The sequence below is a fragment of the Micromesistius poutassou genome (genome assembly GCF_964030765.1).
Source record: "Micromesistius poutassou genome assembly, chromosome: 11".
In the NCBI taxonomy this organism is placed as follows: domain Eukaryota; kingdom Metazoa; phylum Chordata; class Actinopteri; order Gadiformes; family Gadidae; genus Micromesistius; species Micromesistius poutassou.
In genome coordinates this window covers 16,300,311-16,325,415 of record NC_140281.1, presented here as the reverse complement: position 1 = coordinate 16,325,415, position 25,105 = coordinate 16,300,311, and the positions used below count along the sequence as shown (strand labels likewise).

The window sequence follows — 25,105 nt, the reverse complement described above, 5'->3', positions numbered from 1 at the left end:
GCACCAGGTCTGCTGGGGCGATTGGGTCTGATTGCCGACAGGTGTCCGCAATCAGACCCAATCAGGAAGTGTGTATTTATGTGTCTGCTCTGCCTTTCAGTAGGAACAGCCGAGAGCGACAGACGCTCAGTGTGGACAGAGAGCTTGGCCACCATAGTTACGGACTGGATTGTTCATGTCATTTCGCCTTATGTTTCATTTGTTGTTCGCTTTGTGCGGAATAAAGCGAACCGGCTGAGAAAACGCCAAACCTGTCTCCGCCCACTCCTTGAACCTTGCTACAGTGGAGCCCAAAGTGGGGCGGAGTGCGACAATGGAACAGTCACCCTTGGCAGCGCTACTCGGACATCTCGCGCAGATGTCCGAACGGCAGGCGCAGGTGCAACAGGCACAGAACGACGTGCTCCTGGAGCTCGGCCAGTCGTTGACCGCCGATCGGGCGGTCCTCCAGGAGCTCCTCGCCTCCGGCGACCGCGGTCGGGAACCCAGAGCGGCAGGGGCGGTGGGCCACATACACGTTCCCAAGATGGGGGAGACCGACAACGCGGAGGCCTTCCTGGAGACGTTCCGGGGGGTGGCCGAGGTCTCCGGGTGGCCACGACAGGAGTGGGCTCACCGCCTCCTGCCGCTCCTGACGGGCGAGGCCCAGCTCGCGGCCCACAGTCTGCCGGCAGGGGCCCAGTGGGACTACGAGGCGGTCGACAAGGCCATCCGGGACCGGCTAGGCCTGAACCCGGAGGAACATCGCCGCCGGTTCCGGGCCCTCACCTTTTCGGAAGGCTACCTACGCCCAGCAGCTGCGGGACCAGGCGAGGAGGTGGCTGGCCCCGGAGAGGAACAACCCCGAGGAAATCGTGGAGCAGGTGGCCCTCGAGAGGTTCGTCGAGGGGCTCCCAGCCAGAACATCCACCTGGGTCCGGTACCACCGGCCCGAGAGCCTCTCGGCGGCCGTCAAGATCGCGGAGGGCCACCTGATTCCCCCCTCGACGGACAGACGACCACCAGCACCAACCCCGAGCCCGCGGACCGGTGCGGCGGCCCTGCGGGGGTACAAACCCACCCCGCTACCAAGAGCGAGGTGGGGGGGGGGGCCCACTCCAGAGCAGGCACATGAATCACCTTCCCCCCCCATCCCGCAGGCGGGCCCTCAGACGGCAAGGGAGGGGTGTTGGCGGTGCGGACAGCCGGGACACCTTCGGAGGGACTGCCCGATGATGGAGGTGGGCCAGGTTGTCCGCGTCACCGGTGCCCCGATCCCTCCCTACGGTCCCGGCGAGGCGTACCGTATCCCGGTGAGGATACAACGGGGTACGTACCAGGCGCTGTTGGATTCCGGCTGTATGCAGACCATGATCCATCAGCGCCTGGTGCGGTCCGAGGCATTGGTCGAGGCATCGAGCGTTTTGGTGAGGTGTATACACAGGGATGTTCACACGTATCCCTTGGTCCCTATCGAAATTCGTTATGGGGGAAAAACGCATAGGGTCAAGGCGGCGGTTAGTCCGAGCCTCACGTACCCCCTGATTCTAGGGATAGATTGGGCTGGGTTTCCAGGGAGAGTGAGAGAGGTTTAACCGGACGTTAAAGTCCATGATCCGGAAGTTTGTACAGGAGGATGCTCGAAATTGGCATCAATGGCTAGACCCTCTGTTGTTTGCGGTGCGGGAAGTGCCTTAGGCTTCCACAGGGTTTTCCCCGTTTGAGTTGCTCTATGGGCGCAGGCCCAGGGGCGTCCTGGACCTCATTAAAGAAAACTGGGAGGAGGGGTCCAGCGACAGCAAAAACGAAATTCAGTACGTCATGGACTTGCGTGCAAAGCTCCACTCACTCGGGGTAATGTCACGTGAGCATTTGCGCCAAGCCCAGGAGAATCAGAAACGCCTGTACGACAGAGGGACTAGATTACGCGATCTCACACCGGGGGACAAGGTCCTTGTTCTGTTGCCCACCTCTAACACTAAATTACTCGCGAAGTGGCAAGGTCCCTTTGTGGTCACATGGCGAGTCGGGGACGTGGATTACGAGGTAGTGCGGTCGGACAGGGGCGACGCCCGACAGATCTACCACATCAACCTCCTGAAAAGGTGGAATGATGTGGTCCCGGTCGCGTTCGCCACGACGCTACCGGAGGGAGAGGAGCTTGGACCGGAAGTCCCTGCCCCGGGGCCCATCCCTCCGGTCGGTCGAGGAGAGGATCTGTCGGAGAGTCAGGCGGCGGACGTGGTCTCTCTACAGCTCCAGTTCGCCGACGTCTTTTCGCCCCTGCCCGGTCGCACCCCGTTAATAACTCACGACATCGAGACGCAACCGGGGTTAACGGTGCGGACACGCCCCTACAGGCTGCCCGTACACAAGCAAGACGTGGTACGGCGCGAATTGGCAGCAATGCTAGAGTTGGGCGTCGTCGAGGAGTCCCACAGCGACTGGTGCAGCCCCGTCGTGCTTGTGGGGAAGCCGGACGGGTCTGTCCGGTTCTGTGTGGATTACCGTAGGGTGAACGCGGTGTCTAAGTTCGACGCCTACCCGATGCCTCGGATCGACGAGCTTGTGGACCGGCTTGGCATGGCCACCTACTACACGACTCTGGACTGCACGAAGGGCTACTGGCAGATTCCGTTGTCTCCAGCAGCCCGAGAGAAAACGGCGTTCTCCACTCCGCTCGGTCTGTACCAATTCAAGGTACTTCCATTCGGGTTGTTCGGGGCCCCAGCCACGTTCCAGCGGCTGATGGACCGGGTGTTGCGACCTCATGCTGCATATGCTGCTGCCTACCTCGACGACATAGTCATCTATGGAGACAACTGGGGGCAGCATATGCAGCGGGTGGCGGCCGTCCTTCAGTCGCTGAGACGGGAGGGGCTCACGGCCAACCCGAAGAAGTGCGTGATCGGGCGGAGGGAGATCCAGTATCTGGGGTTCCACCTGGGGGGGGGGAAGGTCCGGCCGCAGGTCGGTAAGACCGCGGCGGTCGCTGCCGCCCCCCGCCCCAGGACCAAGAAGGAGGTGAGGCGGTTCCTGGGGCTGGCGGGGTACTATCGGCAGTTTGTCCCAAACTTCTCCGACCTGGCCAGCCCCTTGACCGACCTCACCCGGAAGAGAGCCCCAGATACGGTCCAGTGGTCGGAGCCATGTCAGGTGTCGTTTGATGCTATTAAAACAGCCCTCCTGTGTGCTCCTAATTTTGCTCTCCCTTTCTCCGTGCAGGCAGACGCGTCGGATAGGGGGTTGGGCGCGGTCCTGACCCAGCAGGTGGGGGGGGCCGACCGACCGGTGCTGTACCTGAGCCGCAAACTATCGGACCGGGAGGGTCGGTACAGCACCATCGAGAAGGAGTGTCTCGCCATCCGATGGGCGGGCGGTGCCCTCCGCTACTACCTGCTGGGTCGCCAGTTTACCCTCTACTCCGACCACTCCCCCCTCCAGTGGCTCCACCGGATGAAGGATGCCAACGCGAGGATCACCCGGTGGTACCTCGCGTTGCAGCCCTTTCATTTCCGGGTGGCCCACAGGCCGGGGGCGCAGATGGTCGTGGCTGATTTCCTCTCCCGTTCCGGGGGGGGGGGGGGAGTAGGCTACGGCCGGATGGGTTCCCGGCCTGTGTCGGGCGGTGGGGGTATGTGGAGGGGGGCGGCGTCTGGCCTGTAGGGGGAGTATGGAGCACCAGGTCTGCTGGGGCGATTGGGTCTGATTGCCGACAGGTGTCCGCAATCAGACCCAATCAGGAAGTGTGTATTTATGTGTCTGCTCTGCCTTTCAGTAGGAACAGCCGAGAGCGACAGACGCTCAGTGTGGACAGAAGGACGGGCCGAACGGCAGAGAGCCTGGCCACCGTAGTTACGGACCGGATTGTTCATTTCATTTCGCCTTATGTTTCATTTGTTGTTCGCTTTGTGCGGAATAAAGCGAACCGGCTGAGAAAACGCCAAACCTGTCTCCGCCCACTCCTTGAACCTTGCTACAATTAGGTTTGGATGTGATACTACTTCTACCAGGATCCTACTCTTGCAAGCTTCTTTAACTTGTGCTTCAGGCCAAACTAAATGGATTCAGTTGTACCAAGATACAGACAGCTTTTTAATTTAATTGTATGGATTTGCATCACTGCTGCAGCTCAGAGTCACTGAACTGCCCTCCTCTATTTCAGCAGAGGGACTCACGGTCACTGTGGGGGTCTTTGGAGCGTCTGTTAACAGTTACATTTCATTAATTATATTCATTAATCATCCATGTACCGATAAAGCGAGAAATTAATTGTGTGTGTGTGTGTGTGTGTGTGTGTGTGTGTGTAGGACCGTTCATCTGATCTACTTCACATTTGGTGTGTGTATTGCTGAGAGCTGAGGAAGTGCAGTGCTGACTAATTTGGACACAGGACACGTTCAATATCAACACACTTTGAACAAGACTGTGCAGCAGCGGGATGGGGCTTCAGGGCTCTGCAGTTCAGCAGTTCACTTGGTCACTGTACTTGGATGCTGGATACACAACTGTTATATTAGTCTAACAATAATTAGAAGAGGCTCTGTATGTCTGCATGTCATTTGATAGACTTTTCACGTGGCGGGCGTATTACTGAGAACACAGAAAATGCTGTGTCGAGTGCCAAGTATTTTAAAGGAGCGACGCTCAATAAAGCTGCAAGCAGCAATACAGGAGGCCAAGCAATCGGCCTGTGCTAAATAGGCCCATTTTGAACAGGCTCTGCACTTCATAGTAAGAGTAACATGTAGTTCTGTACCCTCAAAGGTCCATTACATCTGGTATCATGTCAGTGGAGTTGACTTACACAATAAAGGAGAGTGGAGATGTTCGTATCCTTCAACAGCACATGAATAGTTCCCTTCAGACTGAATGTAGACCCTGTCACTCTCTGTCCTACATTCTGTCTATTTATGAACCAGATGTAGCGAGGGTCACCAGCTAGATCACACATACTGTGACACGCCATCTCTGCCCAGGTAGGACTGGTAGGGTAAGGAATTGACACCTTCACCTGGAGATCTGGGTCTGAGAACAAATGAAATGACACACAATTATTCTAAATAATTAAGATTACTAAAACAAACCTTCTAGAACCAACACACACACACACACACACACACACACACACACACACACACACACACACACTTCAATCATTTGTAATCTAAGTTTACGTGTTACAGTTAACGTCACTCCAGGGTCACCAGTATATTCCCCACCTGGTTGGTTTGTTGTAAACCTAAACTTGTAGACAGCAGAGTCACTCTGTCTCAGGTCTTCTGGACCCGGTATTATCAGGTCATCTGGACCTGATGAATTCAGCTGAATTCAACACAATTTGTATAGCCTCTATCGGGTTTCAGATCAACTGGCTGCTTATTGGAAACTTTAGTAAACCACAGTATATTGGCTGTGGTCGTGAGGTTCTGTACGTTGCCAGGGTATTCATAAGTGCAGCTGATGTCAACTGTTGATCCTCTTAAAGCGCAGCCATTACTAGATGAGTAAGTAACTCTCCAGTCACCATTACCCTGAAGCGCTGTGAAAAAACAAACACATCTCATTGAGAATGAACAAGACACAGAGGTTCACCTGATGAACAGATCAGAAGAAACATAAAGAGATGGAGGCTAGTGGGTGGAGATGGAAACTACAGATACATGCTGACCACTGAGCTGTGAGAGGAACAGCTCAGTGGTCACCCCCCGAATTGCAGCATTTATTACACTACACTAACTGAATAACATACACTAACAGTTAAGAGGAGACAAGGATAGTATTGCAAACAAAGAGTTGAAGTGGGAATAGTGGTGAGGAGACAAGGTAAGGAAAGGGAAAGAGTGGAGACAAGGAAAAGAGAGTAGAGACAAGGAGGAGAAGAGGAGAGGAGAATAATAGAGGAGAGCAGGAGAGAGGAGAGAAGACAATTAGAGGAGAGCAGGAGAGGGGACCTGAGGTGGCATGCCGTGTACCATATCACTGAATCAGAATGTTAACATTGCAGCAGATTTCATGTCTAAATCATCATTAATAGAATAAATGGGGGAGCAACAGTAGCTTTTGACATTTATGTTTTTTTCTAAAAGTATAAAAGTAACTAAATTAATCTTTCGATAATTTGAATAGTTCAGGATTGTCTAAACCAGGAAATGGCCAACATATCTCAAAAGGGTATCGTTATCTTAAAACCAGCACTTTAACTACAAGAGGCTGTATACAACTTGCAGTGAAGTAGTATTTTTCCATGACTTATGAACCATAACTTAAATTTATAAAGTGGACCGTTCTCTATTCTAGTGGTCTGTTTAACCAAACACAGCATTCTAGAGGGTGATTCTTTAATGTTCTATTTACTATATTCTATCTTAAACCTGCTGTGGTTTCACCCTCTCCTCGTTCCAGTTGCTTGGTTGTCGTTATTGAAACAGTTAAGATTTTCACGATGTAAATTAACCCTCTCCTCTCTCACTCTGTTGTTCTTGGTGATATTTAAACACCTGCAGGTAAAAAATACAATTAAAAAGTACATACAAGCAAAACTCTTTGAATTAGATTCATTAGCCATAGAAAAATAAAAGTTAAAAGTTACTGTAGAGGAGGAAGCTGGTCTGACATCTAGTCTGTGGTTCCAGTTCATGCACTTAGCTGAAAAGAAACCATACAACATTGAAAGACTTCCTTCCTCTTCACACCATGATTAGCAGAATAATGAACAGAAGCCTGGTAACTACTGGACATTTTTTGGCCACAATGAATGGTTAAAATGCCTTCATGTGCTCTGCAAATTTTTTCATCATTTTTTCATCATACAGTAAGCATCCCCAAAATCCTCCCTCCCTCCCTCCCTCCCTCTCTCTCCCTCCACATTCTTCAGGATGAAAAACTAATTGGTGGTGAATTGAAAATGTACGTCAACGTTTTCAGAGTGGAGAAGCTCCATAAGCGCCTGTGGGGCAAGCTAGCTAGCCAGCCAGCCAGTTATATATATGGTTATACTATACTAAATGCACCACAGTGTGTCAGTTTCCCCTTTGGTCTAGTCTGGTTACTTGTGAGTCTTACCTCTCATAGGGTTGCTGTCCCCAGGATGTGGGACAGGACAATTCTAGAGAACAACAGTGATGTGAAGAAGTGATGAACGTTTTATTTTTTGTTTGTTTATTTTTGCAAACCTAAAGTCTGTGTTATGACCAGGCCTGCCTCGGGCAAATGTGACCATAGATGGAGACAACGCAGCAAATCAGCTGAAATCATAATTTATCAGAATGAGACCTCTGCTGCGTGTGGGGACAGACAACGCCCCTTAACTGTGGTATAATGAGAACATACCACAGCCTGTCGTGATCTATTGCTTAATTATTCTATCTTAAACCTGCTGTGGTTTCACCCTCTCCTCGTTCCAGTTGCTTGGTTGTCATGTTATTGAAACAGTTAAAATGTTCACAATGTAAATTAACCAACCTGGTACTGACAGAAGGAAAGCTAGAAATACTCTTGCTGATGATCTTAAATTCATAGTGAGTCCTCTCCTCTCTTACTAATAAATAAAAGTTAAAAGTTACTGTTGAGGAGGAAGCTGGTCTGACATCTAGATGTGGTTCCAGTTCATGCACTTAGCTGAAAAGAAACCATACAACATTGAAAGACTTCCTTCCTCTTCACACCATGATTAGCAGAATAATGAACATAAGCCTGGTAACTACTGGGCCTATCAGAGAATCATCTTTTTAGACCATTTCTGCAATTTTTTCTCTTTATTAATCTTCGGTCCTTCCGCTCAAGACGTCCTTCCTCTTCACACCCTTAAGTCTAGTCTGGTTACTTGTGAGTCTTACTTCTCATAGGGTTGCTGTCCCCAGGATGTGGGACAGCAGCACTTGAGACAACATCACTCATGTGTTCACCTTTGAAGTGATGATTATTATTATTATTATTTATTTTTTTCATCAGACAATCATACAGTAAGCATCCCCAAAATCCTCCCTCCCTCCCTCCCTCCCTCTCTCTCCCTCCACATTCTTCAGGATGAAAAACTAATTGGTGGTGAATTGAAAATGTACGTCAACGTTTTCGGAGTGGAGAAGCTCCATAAGCGCCTGTGGGGCAAGCTAGCAAGCCAGCCAGCCAGTTATAAGGATTTTTACATCGGATAGCCAGTGGCGTTATTATCATGACAACAGAGCAATAAAGTCAAGGTAAATCAACTCTTTCTACCAGTCAGACTCATCACAGGTCGCAACACTATAACCTTTAACGTTCACCCAAAGTAACATATTAAGTAGCCTTAATCAAGTAAATAAGTTGATGAATATATAAATGAATCACTAAATGCATACATGAATCACAGCGCTCTATAATAATTCCAGTGTTGGCGCCCATTGGCAATTTATTCACAATCAGTTGTGGGAAAGTGGCAGAAATATGACTGTAGCCTATAACAGTTATGAATTATGTTCATTAGGCCTATTTAGTAAGGTGACCAGATTTCTGAGACAAAATCCGGGGACATTTTGGGCAGCGGTGTAAAAACCTCCAAACGTGTAGTGTTTTTGTCATAGAAAACTAAAACGGGGACACTGCCCCATCCCCCCTGTCGGACGGGATTGTTGCCGGGAGGGTTCGGGATTGCGGGCGGACGGGATTGTTGGGGGGGGGGGGGGGGGTTATGGGATTGTGGGCTGACGGGATTGTTGACGGGGGGGGGGGACAGGGGGGGACGTCTGGTCACCCTAGTTTAGAGACCCACGTTTTAAACGCGCAGCGTTTGACCCTCGCCATTCAAAACCATGGATGATTATTTCTAATGTTGAAAATAAATGAAAAATAGGGATAATGTGGTCTTTGGTGTATTGCATAAACCCGACGTTATTGAGCTAGTTTACTTCAGGTGGAAGGCTTATATAAAAGCCATTGGCTGTTGTTGACGTAGGACATTCAAAATGTGTTTAGATATGTTTTAATCATGCATTTAATCATGCATTGACATGGGAACACAGCTGTATACTGATACCTGCTGCCATAGATATGTATTTAACCAAGACCGAATTTATTCCCAGTCGGACCCAGAAATAAAGAATTTAACAGAAGGTAACAGTGTGTCATGGCCTTTAATTAGTTTAGTAATTTGGTCATTGGTTGATAGCCTACACTACACTAAGACACCTTGTAATTTTGTTTTGAGGAGGGCCTTTAGGGTCTATATTGCGAGAATAGGTTACTTGGACTCCGCTAATTGCCAAACGTGACTTTATTTAGCCTAATGACTGATATTGAAAAGTAACAACATGGAATTAATGTTAAATCAGAATTAAAATAACATGTCCTTATTAACATATTTGAAACTGTAACATAGCCTATGGATTATCTAGCCTATAGAAGCCTACCCCAGCAAACATTTCGACGTCAATTAGACGTCTAATCGACGTTGGTCATGGAGGTCGAAACGACGTCGATTTGAGGGGCTGATATGAAAGTTTTTCTGACGTCGGTCTTTCGACCGACGTCGTTTCGACGTCTCATAGACGACATCAATCCACGTCGTCTCGACGTTGTATAGACGACATTTCAACCTACATGAAATTTACTTTTAAGCCAATACACTAAATACCCACTTTATTATGAAAAAAAATATTAAGCTACATTTCAGTTACCTTGTAGTGTGCCCCAATTTACGGTTTTTCAGTATAGCTACCCACTGAACCTATAACACGCAGTTCTTGTGCTGCATGTAGATAATTAAACATTTCTCAATCTGTTGTAAACATATTTACCTCAAACCGTGTGGTCAACAAGTCCAATAGACGTCGAGTCGCAACGTGACTTTATTTCGACCCTTTGCCGACATGTAGCCTATAGAGCATTTGGTCATATCAAAAGGACAGCAATATTTGGCTACATCTATAATATTTTGTTTAATTATGCATACTCTTATCAATCAAGCATGAATACATGTCCTATTAATCTTCAACAAAAGACAGATTTCAGGGTATAAAGTGCACTGCATCAAAAACATTTTATTTATACCCAAGTAGGCCTACATCTTCTTTAAACAACAAAATGAAAACTTATTGGGACCAAAATCCCATCCCCCCAGTCCTTGCAGGTGCATGTTTCAGGTGTAAACTCATGGCTGGTTCGATTTCTGTATCTGTGGCCTCGGGATTCCATCTCGTCACAGCAGCTGGAAAGAAAACACCCGTACAAGGTTTGGTGAGAGTGAGAAGTTTGACTGGCCAAAAAACACAAGTGTTTGGCTCAGTGGACGAAGACAGTCTCACCATCCAGCGCCCCAGCCTCAAGGGCTAACTGGTGGCTACATCAAGTCCATTTAGCTTAGCTACATCGGAAGCTATCACCCCTCTCGCTATCAATAATGAGAAGAATGGGTCCTAAAATTGACCAACAGTTCACAGGACTAATGCACGGGGAAAGGGCTTTGCCACCCGTGTTTTATTTTCAATAACACACAGATACCGTTAGCCCTGAAACGGGACGCTGCTGCTCCCCAGCTGGGAAGTAGCAGCGTCCCGTTTCAGGGCTAAGCTAACGTTAGCCTACTAGCTTCCCGCTCCCAGTTCGTATGTAACGTTACAAATACGAAAACCCGCTATCCATGAGAATACGCCATGTAGCCTCAAATTCAACAGTTAGGCATGCAAATAACAAAAGGGTAATGTCTCTACAAATACAGTTGCATTTTAAATTGCAGTGTCTTTTCGAAACTCACCTGCAACTCCCGCATGCTGCTGAGTGCCGAACTTGACGGCGAACTGATATCACCTGCGCATGCGTTGGAGGGATTACGTGTTGGTGCGCAAGGAAAAATAGTTCCTCAATGGAACTTGAGTAAATGGAATGCTGGAATAAAACATTTTAGAACCTATATTGGCCATATACATGATAGCATATTGCGTTTGGAATAATAACACTTCAATAATACTATTAATGTGTAAACATTACCGTTCACACTAATGTTACAAAGTTACATCGTTGTTAAGTTAAATAGCGATATAAACAGTGTTTATTCAGTTACACAACTGTCAAACAAGCTTTCCTCGAAATCACCATTTCCGTAGCGGCATATATGTTTTCATGTCGGCAAATGGTCGAAATAAAGTCACGTTGTGACCCGGCGTATTTTAGACTTGTTGAATGCATAAATGTTTGCTGGGAGTGTTTATTCGGTTACACCACTCTAAAATAAGTCTTCCTTGAAATCACCATTAATCTAATGATTATGTTTTCATGTCGAAATGAAGTCACGTCGTGACTCGACGTCGACTGGACTTGTTCGCTTCGACGCAGGTCGAGAAAATGTTTGCTGGGTACAGGATATATGAACACATATGTGACCAAAATCTGGTGGCAACAATCCTGAGGAAAAATCGACACGTTCATAAAGAAACAGACACACTCACACGGTGTAGGAAAGTAGTCAATAATATCTGCAGGCTGCTTTGATGGTGTTTTATTTTTGTTGTTTATAAAATCAAACATATAATGTATGGTATCAATATAGTCCACATAAAGAACCATTTCACAAATTAATCAAGAATTTACTGTTTCATGTTCTCCTTAAATGTACAGACTGATGATCAGCCTACCCTGGGAAAGTAACAGATGAAAATATCCAACTTCTCTGTATTTCTGTCCAACAGGCGATAAGAGGGAGGGAATTCTGGAGCTCAGCATTCCCTCAGGTGGCTCTGACCTTGAAGTTTGAGGTCAGCTGATATTCTCAGAATCTAAAACTCCTGTAGTTTCAGACACACTGATCTGTGTGTCTGAAAATATGACAGATGTTCTTCCAATCAGGAAGAGCAGCTGACCTTTAACCTTCGCGCCCACAGCGGAGGCCGTGCTGCATAGCCTGTCTCCTCTGCAGCGTCTTGCGCTATGAAGGGGTTCCCCAGAACATCATGTAACAGCACCACCTGGTGGTCAGAAGTGGAAACACACTACATAGAATCAGGTCATGCAAGATAGTAAAAACTGAAATGATGAAGATAGGCTTAATTTTGATACAGATTGTAATAAAAACATGAGAAGACAGGCATGTATCATCTTAATGTAGTCATTCAGTTGTTTAACAATATTGATGGATTCAAATCACAGACAGTACAGTATTGTCCAGAAGCTTCTAAAGGGTTTTACAAACCTCTGAAAAGTCATTGGTCTCTGCCTTCCTGGTGGCCGACTTGGCCATCCAGTTCCTCAGGACGTACCTGGGGTTCACACCTGTGGACACGTTCACATCACTTTAGGAGGGGTGACCCCGAATCTTGGCGATTCAAAGGGTGTGCTAAAGGAGTGATACGCAGCTCGGCTTCTAGAAGGAATCGCTAGAAGTTATGCAAGGTTTTTTTAGTGTGGCTGTTAATTTGATTAGGTCTTCTGTGTGCAATCTGCTGTGTTTTGTTTAAACAACACAAAATTTGGCACTGTTGAGCCGCAAAAATGTGTAACTCATGTTATTCCACGATCGGTGGATGATGATGATCTGGTCTGGCTAATCAGATTAGAAAAAAAAAAATCGTCCTCACAGACATTTGATTCCTGCCAATCTTAAGTACTCCGAGATTGACATGACATTGGTCATTGGTCAAAAAAATAATAATTTGTGGAAAAATAAAGAGTGCTGCTTTGAGTTGGGCTGATATCGGGTGATTTGATGAACTTACTCTTCATCCGCTGCCGTCGATCCTCGTCATCATCGCCTTGCTGTCTGGAAAGACGACCAAACAGTCAAATCACAGAAAGTACAATCTAGACCAGCTAAATAATACGGTTGAGGAAGAGATGCACTGTTGAGAAGAGACGAGACGTTGTCTTGCTCACCTGCCCAGCCTGAGCAGGTACATCCTCGACCAATCAGAGAACAGCTGGTGGGACGACAGGTCATGAAGAGCCCACGTCTCCTACAGAGAGAGAGAGAAAGCATCAAAATCCCTGCTCACACAGTAACGGCAATTTGGCAAATAAACACCAGGTTTAGCAGTTTAATAAAATTATTGTAACATTCTGACTTGCGTTGTATGATAATAAAGTCTGGTGGGACAGACGGACAGACTGGGAGAAAAACAGGTAAGCGTGAGGATGTTGCTGAGGACCTGAGTGAAGCCACCGTGGTCAAGCTGCTGCACTGACGCCTCACTGAGCTGTCTGAAGGTCATGGTGAAGTCTGACCCTGTGTCCTCCATCATCTACCTCAGAGAGGTGATACACACACACAGCCAATCAGAGAGGAGAGAGACAGAGACAACTAATCATCATACAATTATTATTATACTTAGACATTATACATTTACATAATTAAAATGTAAAGCTGTATATGTATTTTTGTACTATTTAATGTTATTTTACCCCTATCACCCAGTTCCTTATATTAACGACAAATCCACTTGACCTCAACAGACAATGGTTCTCGTACTATTTTTACTAATGTACCACCTTTCAGGTATTTTTTCAGTAAAGTAACCCTTTCACCGGCACAAAACAGTTTGTGGAGACAATATGAAAATAGTATAAGTTGAGCTTTACTCAACCTATTGAGTTTAATTATTTTACAATTGAACAAAACCAACAACAAAAATAAATTAAAACAAGGAAACATTTTTTTTAAATACCCACTGCCCTACTTCAAAGTACCTCAAGGGGGTACACATACCCCTATTTTAGAAACGCTGGCCTAGAGACTACACTCTGGTGCTGCTGCGATGGTCTGGTTTACTCTTCTGCTGCTCAATACCTTCTGATCTTCTTGCTTGTAGAGTCTTACCTTAAGGAGGAAGGCTATAAGATTCCCGTCCTCCTCTTCCTCACCCAGTAGCCCCAGCTTGGCCTTGAAGAGCTGGTGAAATCTGAAACCAAATAACATCATATATAAAGACAAAGAACTACCATCTATAGTTGAAATACCAAGAGCCCAACAAGAAAGCGATCAACACAATATGTATTCATACCTCATTTGGTAAAGTCCAGCGTAGCCCTTTAACACGGCTGCAGCCCTGGGGGGAAACACAGATCTCTAGGTAGACCCTTACACCCTCAAAGGAGAGCGGTCACGCTGGGCGATCTCCTGGTACAAGAGAGTGCTGCTTTATGTTACACCATGAGGACCATGTTGTACGTACCGCTGCTGCTGGCTGGGGGCGAGGACGGGGTGCAGGGATTCTAGAAGCTTCTCCAGGTTGAACAGACCAACGTCAGCCTGCGCTCCAATGCTGTAGCGGCCCTCGTCGTCTGAGGTGTTAGGGACAAAATCTGTGGATACAAATAATTTTATGGCTGAAAAACAACGAGGAACAGAATGAAAAAATGTAGATTGACTTTAGAAAGTGCTTGGAGCTGTGTGCGACACTAAAATGGCAAATTTCCTAACTCCTGTTTTAGTGAGAAAGCAACCAAGGTTACAAAATATTCAGCCACTATTAATATTATAATATTACACTATTAATATTATATTATATATATTAATATACTAACCCTAAAATTCTATAATGAAATTGAATACAAGCTTTTACAGATGTCGCAACTATTAAAACTAACAACTGTGGCAGCTATAAAAACTGTTGCAACAATAGAAACTGTTGCAACCACAACTATCGAAACTAAAATAAAAAAGTCACAACCGTTTCATCTTCTTCCAGCTCATCTTTGCAAAGAGCATCAAAGGCAATTTCCCCTCTCTAGTGAACACTGTTGTATCATTGGCTGACATAGTAAATTACATGGTAAACGGATGGCCATTTTGGAGCCAGCTAGGGAAACCTAAATGTTTGTATTTACTGGGGTTGTAGGACTCCATGAAGCCGAATGGTCCGTAGTCAATGGTGATGGAGAGCAGGCTGAAGTTGTCCGTGTTGCAGACCCCTGGTGGACAGAAGGGGAGTTACAGGAGGTCAGGGATGAAGTACTTCATGATGGAGTACTTTGTGAAGTAACAGGTGGTACAGGTACTCACCATGTGCAAAGCCGACAGCCATCCACTGGGCGATCAGGTGAGCGGTTTCCCTGACAACCGTAGAATAAAATACCTTCAATGAGGGAAATATATTTAGTTTGAGTTGTCGTTGAGCAAGACACCTAACCCTAACCGCTCCCGCTGGCTGTTGCCTTGCATGGTGGACTCCGCTGTCAGTGTGTGAATGTGTGTATGAACCGTTGTAAGTTGCTTTGGAAAAACGTGTCTGCTAAATGCCCTAAAGGTAAATGTAATTATGGGGGGTTATATTTCTTTGTCGTGTGTGCGTGTTCTTTGTGTTGTAGATTTTAGTCATACAATCACATAGTTACAGCACGTATACAATTATTATTATATTAATCTTAATGAATTTGTAGTCCATTTCTCACCAAATATTTATCTGGGTCCTCTGTAGAAATGGCAGGGAAATTATTTTCAATGATGAAATTTAATAATTTCCTGTGGAAAGCAAAGAAAAATAAGCAGTTAAATTACAAGCCTTGACACACTTGAACATAGTTGACCTTTCACCTTACTGATAGCTAACATCCTGACCTGAGCAGATCTAGTTCCCCAGCTCGGGTCAAGACCTCCAGGGATCCGATGCGGAACCAGGACCTGGCTAGTCTGAGGACTACAGCTCCTGAAGACCACAAGACAAACAACCCCTCAGCTCGATGGACAAAGAAACACGCCGAAACTTCCAGGCCTCTGCTCCAAGATAGCTACGTATCTGCATGTTAGTGAAAACATTTAAATCTTTTGGGACCTTGAACTGTACCTCGCTCTTTCCTTACGTTTCCGTCATAGAACTGATCTCTCCAAACCGACTCCTCACTCACCACCAGGCTACCAAGACACAAGAAGGTATGCAGTCATACGATTCAATAATTTTGATCATTTTGCAATACAAATAACATTTGACTTATTATAAGCATTATCATTATAAACAATATTATGGATTTTATTATTCTCTGTGCGTAACGGGAACACAGAACAACAACATTGGTTAGCATCATTGGGGGCTTTAATTGTGAAATCAGGCCAGAGTAATGGAACCAGAGCTGTCCTCCTACCTGGCGGCTCTGCTGGTGGCAATGCCCAACGCCTGCATGGCTTCACTGCACAGGAACTCTCTGACAGACGAACGCACCACCGCACGGCCATCGCCAGCCCTGCATCAGCATGAAACGATGAGGGATTACATCAACCACGAGTGGGGAGGGGCCAAATGCATCCTTTAGAAAAGGTAGGGGACATGCTCAAAGGGCCCGTGACAAGATATCTCCTATATATTTAAAAATATGTAAAACAATACCCAAAGATTACACACATTCATAAGGGGAATAAATATACGTGGTTCTACATCCAGAAACACAGCACTACCTTGAATATGGCGTTTTGCCGGAGCCTTTGAGCTGTAGTTCCCATATTTCACCTTTTCTGTAAAACAATGCATTTTAGATCATTGTTATTATGATATGACTGTTATTATTGTGAACTATGTGTTGGCTTCAGTCTTGTGAAGCAGGACCCACTTGTTGGTATACTGGCCAAGCAGGTGAGCTCTCCCATCTCCTAACTGACCGGACCAGTAGCCAAACTAGGGAGAGATTCACATTCAGGAAACTTTATTGTTAACCAAGTTGTCATCAGCGTCGTTCACGTTAAATAGTTCCACACAATATCCAGTTGTAGACAAAACATTTTGAGAAAAGTGATGAAGAATGTGGTTGAGTGCAGTATGTTTTATTTGTGGTTTACAATGTTAAAAATTATCCAAGAAGTCATTCAAATATAAAATACATCAAGGTCCCCAGGTCTAACCTGGTGTCCTCCATATCGGTGTGCCAAGGGAATCGAATCAGGTATGAGTTGAGCACCGCTGACGAACTGCAGGAAGGGATCCGTCTGGGTGACTCTGATGTCGAAATCCAAGATATCCTCAATGACGCTCTGCAAGTAAGAAATAACCACAAAATCGTGATCATTTGAATAATTGTACAGGTAGGTTGTTCACTGTGTTTTGTATAAACAAGATTCTGAATACACTATCAATCGCTGAACTCATTTACATATCCACTTCATCAAATACAATTGAATAGAGCCTACACAGAATCGAGCCTATACATTTTATATCACCACATGGTAAATTGTCCAGAAGGACCTTGTGTTTTGATCATAGACTTCTATAAAATACTGTAACGACCCTACCGGTAACTTAAGAATGTCCAGTCGCAAGTTCTTGTTAACCGTTTATTATCAACCTGGTCACCGAACCCGGAAAAACCAATACACACACAAAAACCACCGGTTCACCGGCACACCCACCTGCACCCGCAACGCTTCCACGTGCAAGCCCCCACCCTCCTGTTCTCCCAAGCCCCGCCCCCAGCCGACCCGGCGACCCACTCCCCACACCGACCGGCAAGTAAACCCCACAACACATGCACATAGAACCGGCACAACAAAGTAACACAATGCAAACACATAACACAAAACACACAAACTCCCAAAGAGTCTCAGGGTCGCTACATTGCCTCCCCCCTTCAAAGTTCCTCGTCCTCGAGGGAACAAACAAAGTCCCGGAAGCGACCCGGAGCTCTCCTCTCCCTCCGAGGCCGTGTTGGGGCTGCGGGGGGCTGGGGAGAAGTGCCTGAGGCCGAGAGGGGCCCACAAGCATCAGACCCAGGGGGGGGCAGGGGGAAAGGGAGGGGCGGGGCCGGGGGCCAAGTTGCTGACTGTGGCGATTGACAGGGAGGGGGGACAGGGATAGGGTCCGGTGGGGGCCTAGGACCAGAACACTGAGGTGGGCGTGTCTGGGGCCCATTTGCACCGGTGCGGGGAGCCGCAGGGCTCGCGGGAGCAGGTTGAGGGGTGGCAGTGCCTCGATAAGGGGCCAACCTGTCTCTGTGGAGGGCCACCCTCCTTCCCCGAGGTGGTAGCTGGACCCGGTACACCACCTCCCCCATCCTCTCTAGGACCCTGCATGGCCCAATCCACTCGCTATCGAGCTTCGGGCATCTTCCCTTCTTTCTTTGCGGGCTGTAGGTCCAGACCAGCTCCCCAGCCTCAAAGTGCCTGCCACGAGAGCGTACATCATAGTTCCTTTTCTGCCTCACCCCTGCGCTCAGCAGCTGGCCCCTGGCAAAGGAGTGAGCCGTCTCCAGGCGGTCCTGGAGTCTCCTGGCGTACTCTGGGCCAGGAGGAACAGGGGGAGAATCGGGCGGCCGGCCAAACGCCAGGTCGGCCGGGGTGCGGAGCTCTCTGCCCAACATCAGCAGAGCAGGCGTGCAGGACGTCGACTCCTGGACAGCTGACCTGTAGGCCATGAGTACCAGAGGCAGATGAGTGTCCCAGTCCCGCTGATGCCTAGCCGAGACAATGGCCAGCTGCTGCTCCATACAGCGATGAAACCGCTCCACCAAGCCGTCACTCTGGGGGTGGAGGGGGGTAGTACGGGTCTTCTGCATGTCCAGCCTGCCACATAAAGCCGCAAAGACACGGGATTCGAAATTTCTGCCCTGGTCGCTGTGGATGGACTCCGCTGCCCCAAAACGGCTTATCATCCCCCCGACTAAAGCGTCCGCTATGGTCTCCGCCTCCTGGTCAGGCAGAGCGTACGCCTCCGGCCACTTAGTAAAATAGTCCATGGCTGTGAGGACGTACTTGTTCCCCCTCTCTGTACAGGGTAGCGGGCCCACCACATCCACCCCAATCCTCTCCATAGGAAACCCCACAGGGCACTGCTGTAGCTGGGCATGGGACCTCCCAGCGGGGCCTTTGCGGGCTGTGCAGCCATCGCAGCGGCGACAGAAGTCCTCAACGTCCCTTTTGTGCTGCCCCCAGTAGAAGCCAAGGCGGAGGCGACGCAGGGTCTTTGACACCCCAAAGTGCCCCGAGCCCACAGCACCATGGACCGCTTGGAGCACTTCCCCACGCAGAGAGTGAGGCACCACGACCTGCCACCTAACTTCTCCGGTGGCAGGTTCCTTCCAGGCCCGCTGAAGCACGCCATCCCACAGCCGCAGGGCCTCAAACTTAGCCCACAGTCCCTTGGTGACCAGGGAGAGGACGGCCACGTCTTCCCAGGGGGGCCGCTGCTGTAGGTCCACCCACCGGAGCACTGGTCGAAGGTCTGGGTCCTCCTCCTGCTGCCGTCTCCACTCTGTAGTGTCGACCTCCCGGAGCTCACAGCAGACCGGGGACACCACCTCCACTGCAGAACATCCCTCGCCCTGGCTCCGCAGCTCCTTCTCACGGCTCTCCCTCTTTTCACAGTAGCGGCAGCCATCCTGACTGCAGGGGCGTCGGGAGAGAGCGTCTGCATTAGCATGGCGAGCCCCTGCCCTGTGCACCACACTGAAGCTGTAGGACTGCAGCTCCTCGATCCACCGTGCGACCTGCCCTTCTGGCTCCTTGAAAGACATGAGCCACTGGAGCGCGGAGTGGTCAGTCCTTACCGTGAAGCGCAGGCCGCAGAGGTAATATTTGAAGTGACGAACGGCTCTAACAATGGCCAGCAGCTCACGACGAGTGACGCAGTAGCGGCGTTCAGCTTTGTTGAATGTCCTGCTGTAATACGCCACCACCCGCTCCCCTTCCGGCCCCTCCTGTGCCAGCACGGCGCCATTGCCAACATTACTAGCGTCCGTGTCCAGGATGAAAGGCAGGGCAGGGTCAGGAGGGGAGAGCACCGGGGCTTTGGTGAGAGCTCCCTTGAGGGTCTCGAAGGCAGACTGGCAATCCTCTGCCCACACAAACTCCCTGTCCTTCTGTAGCAGGTGGAACAGGGGAGCGGCCACACAGGAGAAGCCCCTCACAAAGCGCCTGTAGTAAGACGCCAGTCCGAGGAAGCTCTTCAGCTGTCTGGTGTCAGTGGGGGTGGGCCAGTCCTGGACAGCTTGCACTTTGTCCCCCATGGTGCTAATGCCTTCCCCCCCCACCTTGTGTCCAAGGAAAGTTACCTCTCTCCTCATGAAATGGCACTTATCGGGATGGAGCTTCAAGCCCGCTGCAGCTACTCTCTCCAGAACCTGACGCAGCGAGGCAAGTGCTGTCTCGAAGGAGCCCCCGTGTGCCAGTATATCGTCCAGGTAGACGATACACTGCTGCCGGGGGATGCCAGTGAGCACTCTGTCCATCAGCCTCTCAAAGGTTGCAGGTGCATTGCAGAGGCCAAAAGGGAGGACCCGAAACTGCCACAATCCTCTGCTAGTGCAGAATGCAGTCTTGGGTCTGGCCTCAGGAGCAAGAGGACACTGGAAGTAGCCAGAGCGGAGGTCGAGTGAGGAGAACCAGGACGACCCAGCCACGACATCTAGGGCCTCATCGATGCGCGGGATGGGGTAGGAGTCCTTCCTCGTTACTGCGTTAAGTGGCCTGTAGTCAACACAGAATCTCCACTTACCCCCCTTCTTAGGCACCATCACCACGGCTGCTGCCCAGGGACTATCTGAGGGTTCTATGAGGCCCGCCTGCTGCATCTCCCACAGCGCCTGGTCCGCAGCCTCCTGTCGGGCCAAGGGCAGGCGACGTGGGCGCATTCTGATGGGCCTGGCATCCCCAGTGTCGATTTCATGCTGCACCAGGTGCGTCTGACCCACGTCGCTCTCGTTCAAGGCGAAGCTGTCCTTAAACTCTGCCAGTAGTCGCCACAGCTGCTCCTGCTGTTGAGGGTCGAGTCCATCACAGTGGCCCTGCCATATTGCCCGCACAGCAGACAGCACCGTCTCCTCTCCCGTCTGGGGGAGCTGGGCAGGGCAGGGGAAGGGGCCCAGGCACATGGAGGGGGGTGCCATGGTGGCAAGAGAGCAGTCTGCAGGGGCCACAACATTGACATGAGGGGATGGGGAGGAGGGGGGAGGGTTGTGGAAGGGGGACTGGGTCAATGGACAGGGATCGGGAAGCCAGGGTGGTTGGAAGGTCTTTGCAAGGGGGTGAAGGGCGCCGGGGACGTGTGACTGCTCCATCTGAGCCGTTGTCGGTGGGGGCCGGATGTAGGGTGTGTTTGGCGGGGCCATATAGACTGCGGGCCCTCCTTGGAAGCCAATCGCCCCCTTCTCCAGGTCCAGTTGGCAGCCTGTGCACCGCAGGAAGTCCAGCCCCAGGATACAGGGGTCCTGCACAGCTGCAACCCACACTGGGTGGAGGACAGTCTTTCCCCCTACGCAGATGGACAACAACCCCTTCCCTTTCATGGGAGCCCTCTCCCCCGTGACCGTGCGGAGCTGTACGGTTGTAGGCTGAAGTACTGTCCAGCTTGGCAAAATGTCTGGCCTCACCAGAGTCACAGTAGACCCTGTATCCACTAAAGCCAAACAGGCCACCCCCTCCACAGTGACAGGAATATGACAAAAGTCCCCCGCCCAGGTCCGCCCCACCACGACAACAGGCTCCGGGTCGCTGTCATCTGCTTCTGGGGGGGGTGGAGCCCCGCCCCCCCGGCTGTGATGGTGGGCTCCTCCAGACGATGACGGTGGGGGTACGGGGGCAGGGCCTCGCGTTTCCCCAATTACGCGGACCCTGACTCGTTTCCCTGGGCACTCGCAGCTTTAGGGCACTGTCTGACCAGGTGGCCAGGCTGCCCGCAGCCCCAGCAGACCCTCTGCCCCGGACGAGATGGGGAGCGGCGGTCCGCCTGCATAGAGACGGCGCGAACGAGTTCAGTGAGCTCGTCCACCCAGGCTGGCTTCTGTGAGTCCTCATTACCCTCCCTTGCCGATCTCACCATCGGCTGAGGAGCTGGATGACTGTCGATGGCTCCAGCCCACACCAGCTCCCTCTCTATGGCCATCTCCAGGGCCTCTTGCAAAGTCTGCGGGTGGGCTAGCTGGGTCTGCGTGCGTAGCTCTGTAGGGGAAAGGGCCTGGAGAAACTGATCCCGAGCGAGTTCGCTCTGCACGGCTGGTGGCATGTGGGCGTATGCTCGCCGAGACAGGCTCTCGATATCGTTGGCCAGGGCCCGCAGCGTCTCCCCCGGCTTCCTACGCCTATTACAGAGTTCTGAGCGCATTAGTCCCGGCCTAACACACAGTCCAAAACGCCTCTTCAGCGCCCCCACTAGGGCAGCATAGTCACCCCTGTCCTCTGGGCTAAGCAGCAACAAACATGACAACGCCTCGTCCGACAGACACATCGCAAGCTGCAGCGCTTTCTCCTTCACTGACCATCCGCCAGCATCGGCCAAAAGTTCAAATTGCGCGTGGAAAGCTTCCCAGTCAGCCTTACCGGTGTATCTAGGCGTCTTGATGGACACCGGGCTCGATGCGAGAAAGGCGCCGCCATGTCTGTAGCCGTCCTGTGGCGGCCACGGGCAGTCGGCGCTGCGCACCACGCGGGAAAAATCTCCCTTCATTCCAACGGCGGCCGGTTCCCGTTGGGCTCTTCCCGTCACCAGAGACCCCGAAGCTACTCCACACGCACCCTCGCCGTAGTCGTCCGTCTCTATCTTCACCCGACAGTCCGCCGGGAACATTATTGGTGTTGATGTAAAGCGACAACAAAAAAAAAACAGAGCTAACGGCTATAGCAACTACAGCCGACTCGTCGAGTAGGACCAAAAATAAATAAATAAAAGTTTTAAAAAAGTTTTCACTTCTGACACCAGTGTAACGACCCTACCGGTAACTTAAGAATGTCCAGTCGCAAGTTCTTGTTAACCGTTTATTATCAACCTGGTCACCGAACCCGGAAAAACCAATACACACACAAAAACCACCGGTTCACCGGCACACCCACCTGCACCCGCAACGCTTCCACGTGCAAGCCCCCACCCTCCTGTTCTCCCAAGCCCCGCCCCCAGCCGACCCGGCGACCCACTCCCCACACCGACCGGCAAGTAAACCCCACAACACATGCACATAGAACCGGCACAACAAAGTAACACAATGCAAACACATAACACAAAACACACAAACTCCCAAAGAGTCTCAGGGTCGCTACAATACGTTTGGTTGCTATGCACTTGATAATAACAAACCCTTTTGACGCACCTTGGAAACTGCGGCCAATGTGACGGGAGCTCTGAGCGGAGCGGGGAGAGACCTGGAGAACACGCAGTTCTTCACAGTGCGGACATAGTCGCCCTCCACTTCGTCCACTGGGAACGCTTCTGCAGACAGTGGGACATTGAAAATACGTGTCGTGTCTCTGAACTTATTCTTCTTCATTCGTCACATGAAGAAAGGGCGTATTATTGTTACCTATCAACTTCTGACAGGATACTTTGAAGCGGTCCATGCTGTGACTCGTGCTGCTTGTGACATTGGACGTTTGAGAATAAGCCCGATCCATTTTGGTTTGGTCATCATCGTGACTGTGGCACTCGTGTTCACCTCGGCAGTAGCCTGTTGGATTCTCAGCTCCGTGTAAAAAAAAATCTGCTTTCACACGAACTGCACACAGCAACACATATATTGTCCACAACATTGTCAGCACAAGAAATCCAGAAGTAACACGCTCCAGGCAGGGGTGTTGTTAGTAGGTCTTGATTTCAGATAAAACAATAGGGTATGCTATCTTTAACAATAGTCATGTTGACATTTCAACTATTACCACTTCTACCACCATATACTAACATATATAACAAAGTCATCGAAGACCGTCAATTCTGTAAACGTCCGCGTTTCGCCAACTCATGTAACCACCGGGGTAAAGTTAGTTTCATATTCGACTTTCGACATTTGGATGTGGATTGGCTCATTATGAAACTGGGTTGGTTTCTTCTTCTTCATGTTTTTTTTAATTAATATTTAAATATTTTGTTAATGATATCTCAGATATATTCACATTGTTTTGCAAAAGTACCAAAATAGTGCATGTATATTAGCCTATTGTTACAATGGCTGTCCTACTTGTCCAACCTTTGCATTCACGCATAGTCACAATTTAATAGAAATCCAGAGCAATCAATAACTTTGATTTTAAACATTAAAAGCGCAATAACTTTAGACAAATGAATCAATCAAGAGCAATTTATTCAGAGTCAGTTGAGCAATGTTCTGTTTGGGTCTCACAAAGGGTTGGTGTACATTCCTGTTTCATTAAAACGTATAAAGTTATTAAACAGGGGGAATTCTCTGTAAAATACAATGATGCTTTCGTGAAGCCAGGAGACGGCTAGGATGGTTAGCTAACCAACGCAGACAGGTATTGTCCGTTAAGACCTTTCCTCACAGGTGCAATACATCCTGGTAACCAGCAGGTGGTAGCAATGAAGCAGAGCTACATCCCCCAGAGCGAGGCCTCGCTGGGGCAATCACAAGTGGAACATACACAACACAATCAAGTTAATAAGTAAAATAAATTCAAGATTAATCAGATCATGTATAAGCAGTGGTGGCAAGTATTCAGTAAAGGTAATTAAGTGCCATATGATATGCATTTCTCCGGTTTACTTTAAACTAAATTTGAAACACTCTAGTTCCACTACTTAAATCTGCCGCAACTGGTTCAATCTCTGGGTTGAGAAGAACAAGAAGAACTTCAGTGACCCTGTTAAGCAGAACCATTGGATTGAGGAAGTTCCAGTCTATTTCCTCTTTAGAAATACCAAGAGAAGCTTACCCAGCGACAGCGTTGGGTCTCTTAATGTTGACCCTAGGATGGAATGGCATAGTGAAGGTCATCCTTCTCTTCTATTGGTTCTCTCTCTGGTGCAGGAGCCAAGTGATTGGTCAGAGCTGAGACCTATTCATACACAGAAACAGGAAGTGGCTATCAGGAGTGAGGACAGAAGAGAACACTTAGAAAAAACTTTTCTGACAAAGACAGTCCTGAAGGTGGTGACTAGTGGTCCCAACATGCAGGCTGCTGTAGGCCTCACTTCAAGTCCTTCCTGCAAGGTTTCCTCCAACGGTTTAGCTCCTAAAACAATTGTCTCTTTAAAACATATTAATTTGCAAATAATTTATTATTTAAAACAAAATTAGCCATCAGTACTTCCATTCACCAATCTTCTCTTTCTGCCCACTGGTAGATGTTTTACCAGATCCCAGTTTGTCTTCTAGATCTCACCCTAGATCTCACCCTTTTAAAAAACGTCACTTTGTCAAGTAGTGACTTTTGAATCCTTGACCGACAATGAATTCAACTGAAGATTATTTTCCCATTTTAACACACCATAACATAGTGTCAGGTTCCATGGCAACAACATGCTGC

At 49.0% G+C, this 25,105-nt stretch overlaps 2 protein-coding genes and 1 pseudogene across 3 annotated transcripts in view; 1 reads left to right on the top strand and 2 right to left on the bottom strand.

Moving 5' to 3' along the window:
• The window catches only part of LOC311355737 (B-cell receptor CD22-like), a 49,224-nt gene that overhangs the window by 11,110 nt on the left and 13,009 nt on the right, over positions 1 to 25,105 (bottom strand).
• Positions 314 to 7,117, top strand: LOC311355816 (annotated as a pseudogene). Its single transcript has 3 exons — positions 314 to 1,292; positions 3,205 to 3,467; positions 7,069 to 7,117. The product of its transcript is annotated as an uncharacterized misc_RNA (transcript).
• Positions 11,441 to 23,739, bottom strand: LOC311355736 (uncharacterized protein). The gene is made up of 19 exons (XM_084475551.1): positions 23,149 to 23,739; positions 22,939 to 23,057; positions 16,772 to 16,900; positions 16,483 to 16,547; positions 16,331 to 16,387; positions 16,021 to 16,119; positions 15,726 to 15,793; positions 15,500 to 15,587; positions 15,334 to 15,403; positions 14,945 to 15,017; positions 14,770 to 14,853; positions 14,115 to 14,244; positions 13,944 to 13,988; positions 13,760 to 13,841; positions 13,092 to 13,184; positions 12,820 to 12,899; positions 12,663 to 12,706; positions 12,140 to 12,219; positions 11,441 to 11,915 (listed from the first exon to the last, which is right to left on the bottom strand). The coding sequence occupies exons 1-19, from the start codon at positions 23,372 to 23,374 to the stop codon at positions 11,793 to 11,795; spliced, it is 1,755 nt and encodes a 584-aa protein (XP_084331677.1). The 5' UTR covers positions 23,375 to 23,739; the 3' UTR covers positions 11,441 to 11,792.

Coding starts and splice junctions, on each gene's coding strand:
- LOC311355736 (XM_084475551.1), bottom strand. CDS start 23,374: ATGTTGTGGACAATATATGTGTTGCTGTGTGCAGTTCGTGTGAAAGCA. Junction 13,989..14,114: donor GCCCCCAGCCAGCAGCAGCG/GTACGTACAACA, acceptor GTTTCCCCCCAG/GGCTGCAGCCGTGTTAAAGG. Junction 13,185..13,759: donor TTATAGCCTTCCTCCTTAAG/GTAAGACTCTAC, acceptor TCTCTGAGGTAG/ATGATGGAGGACACAGGGTC.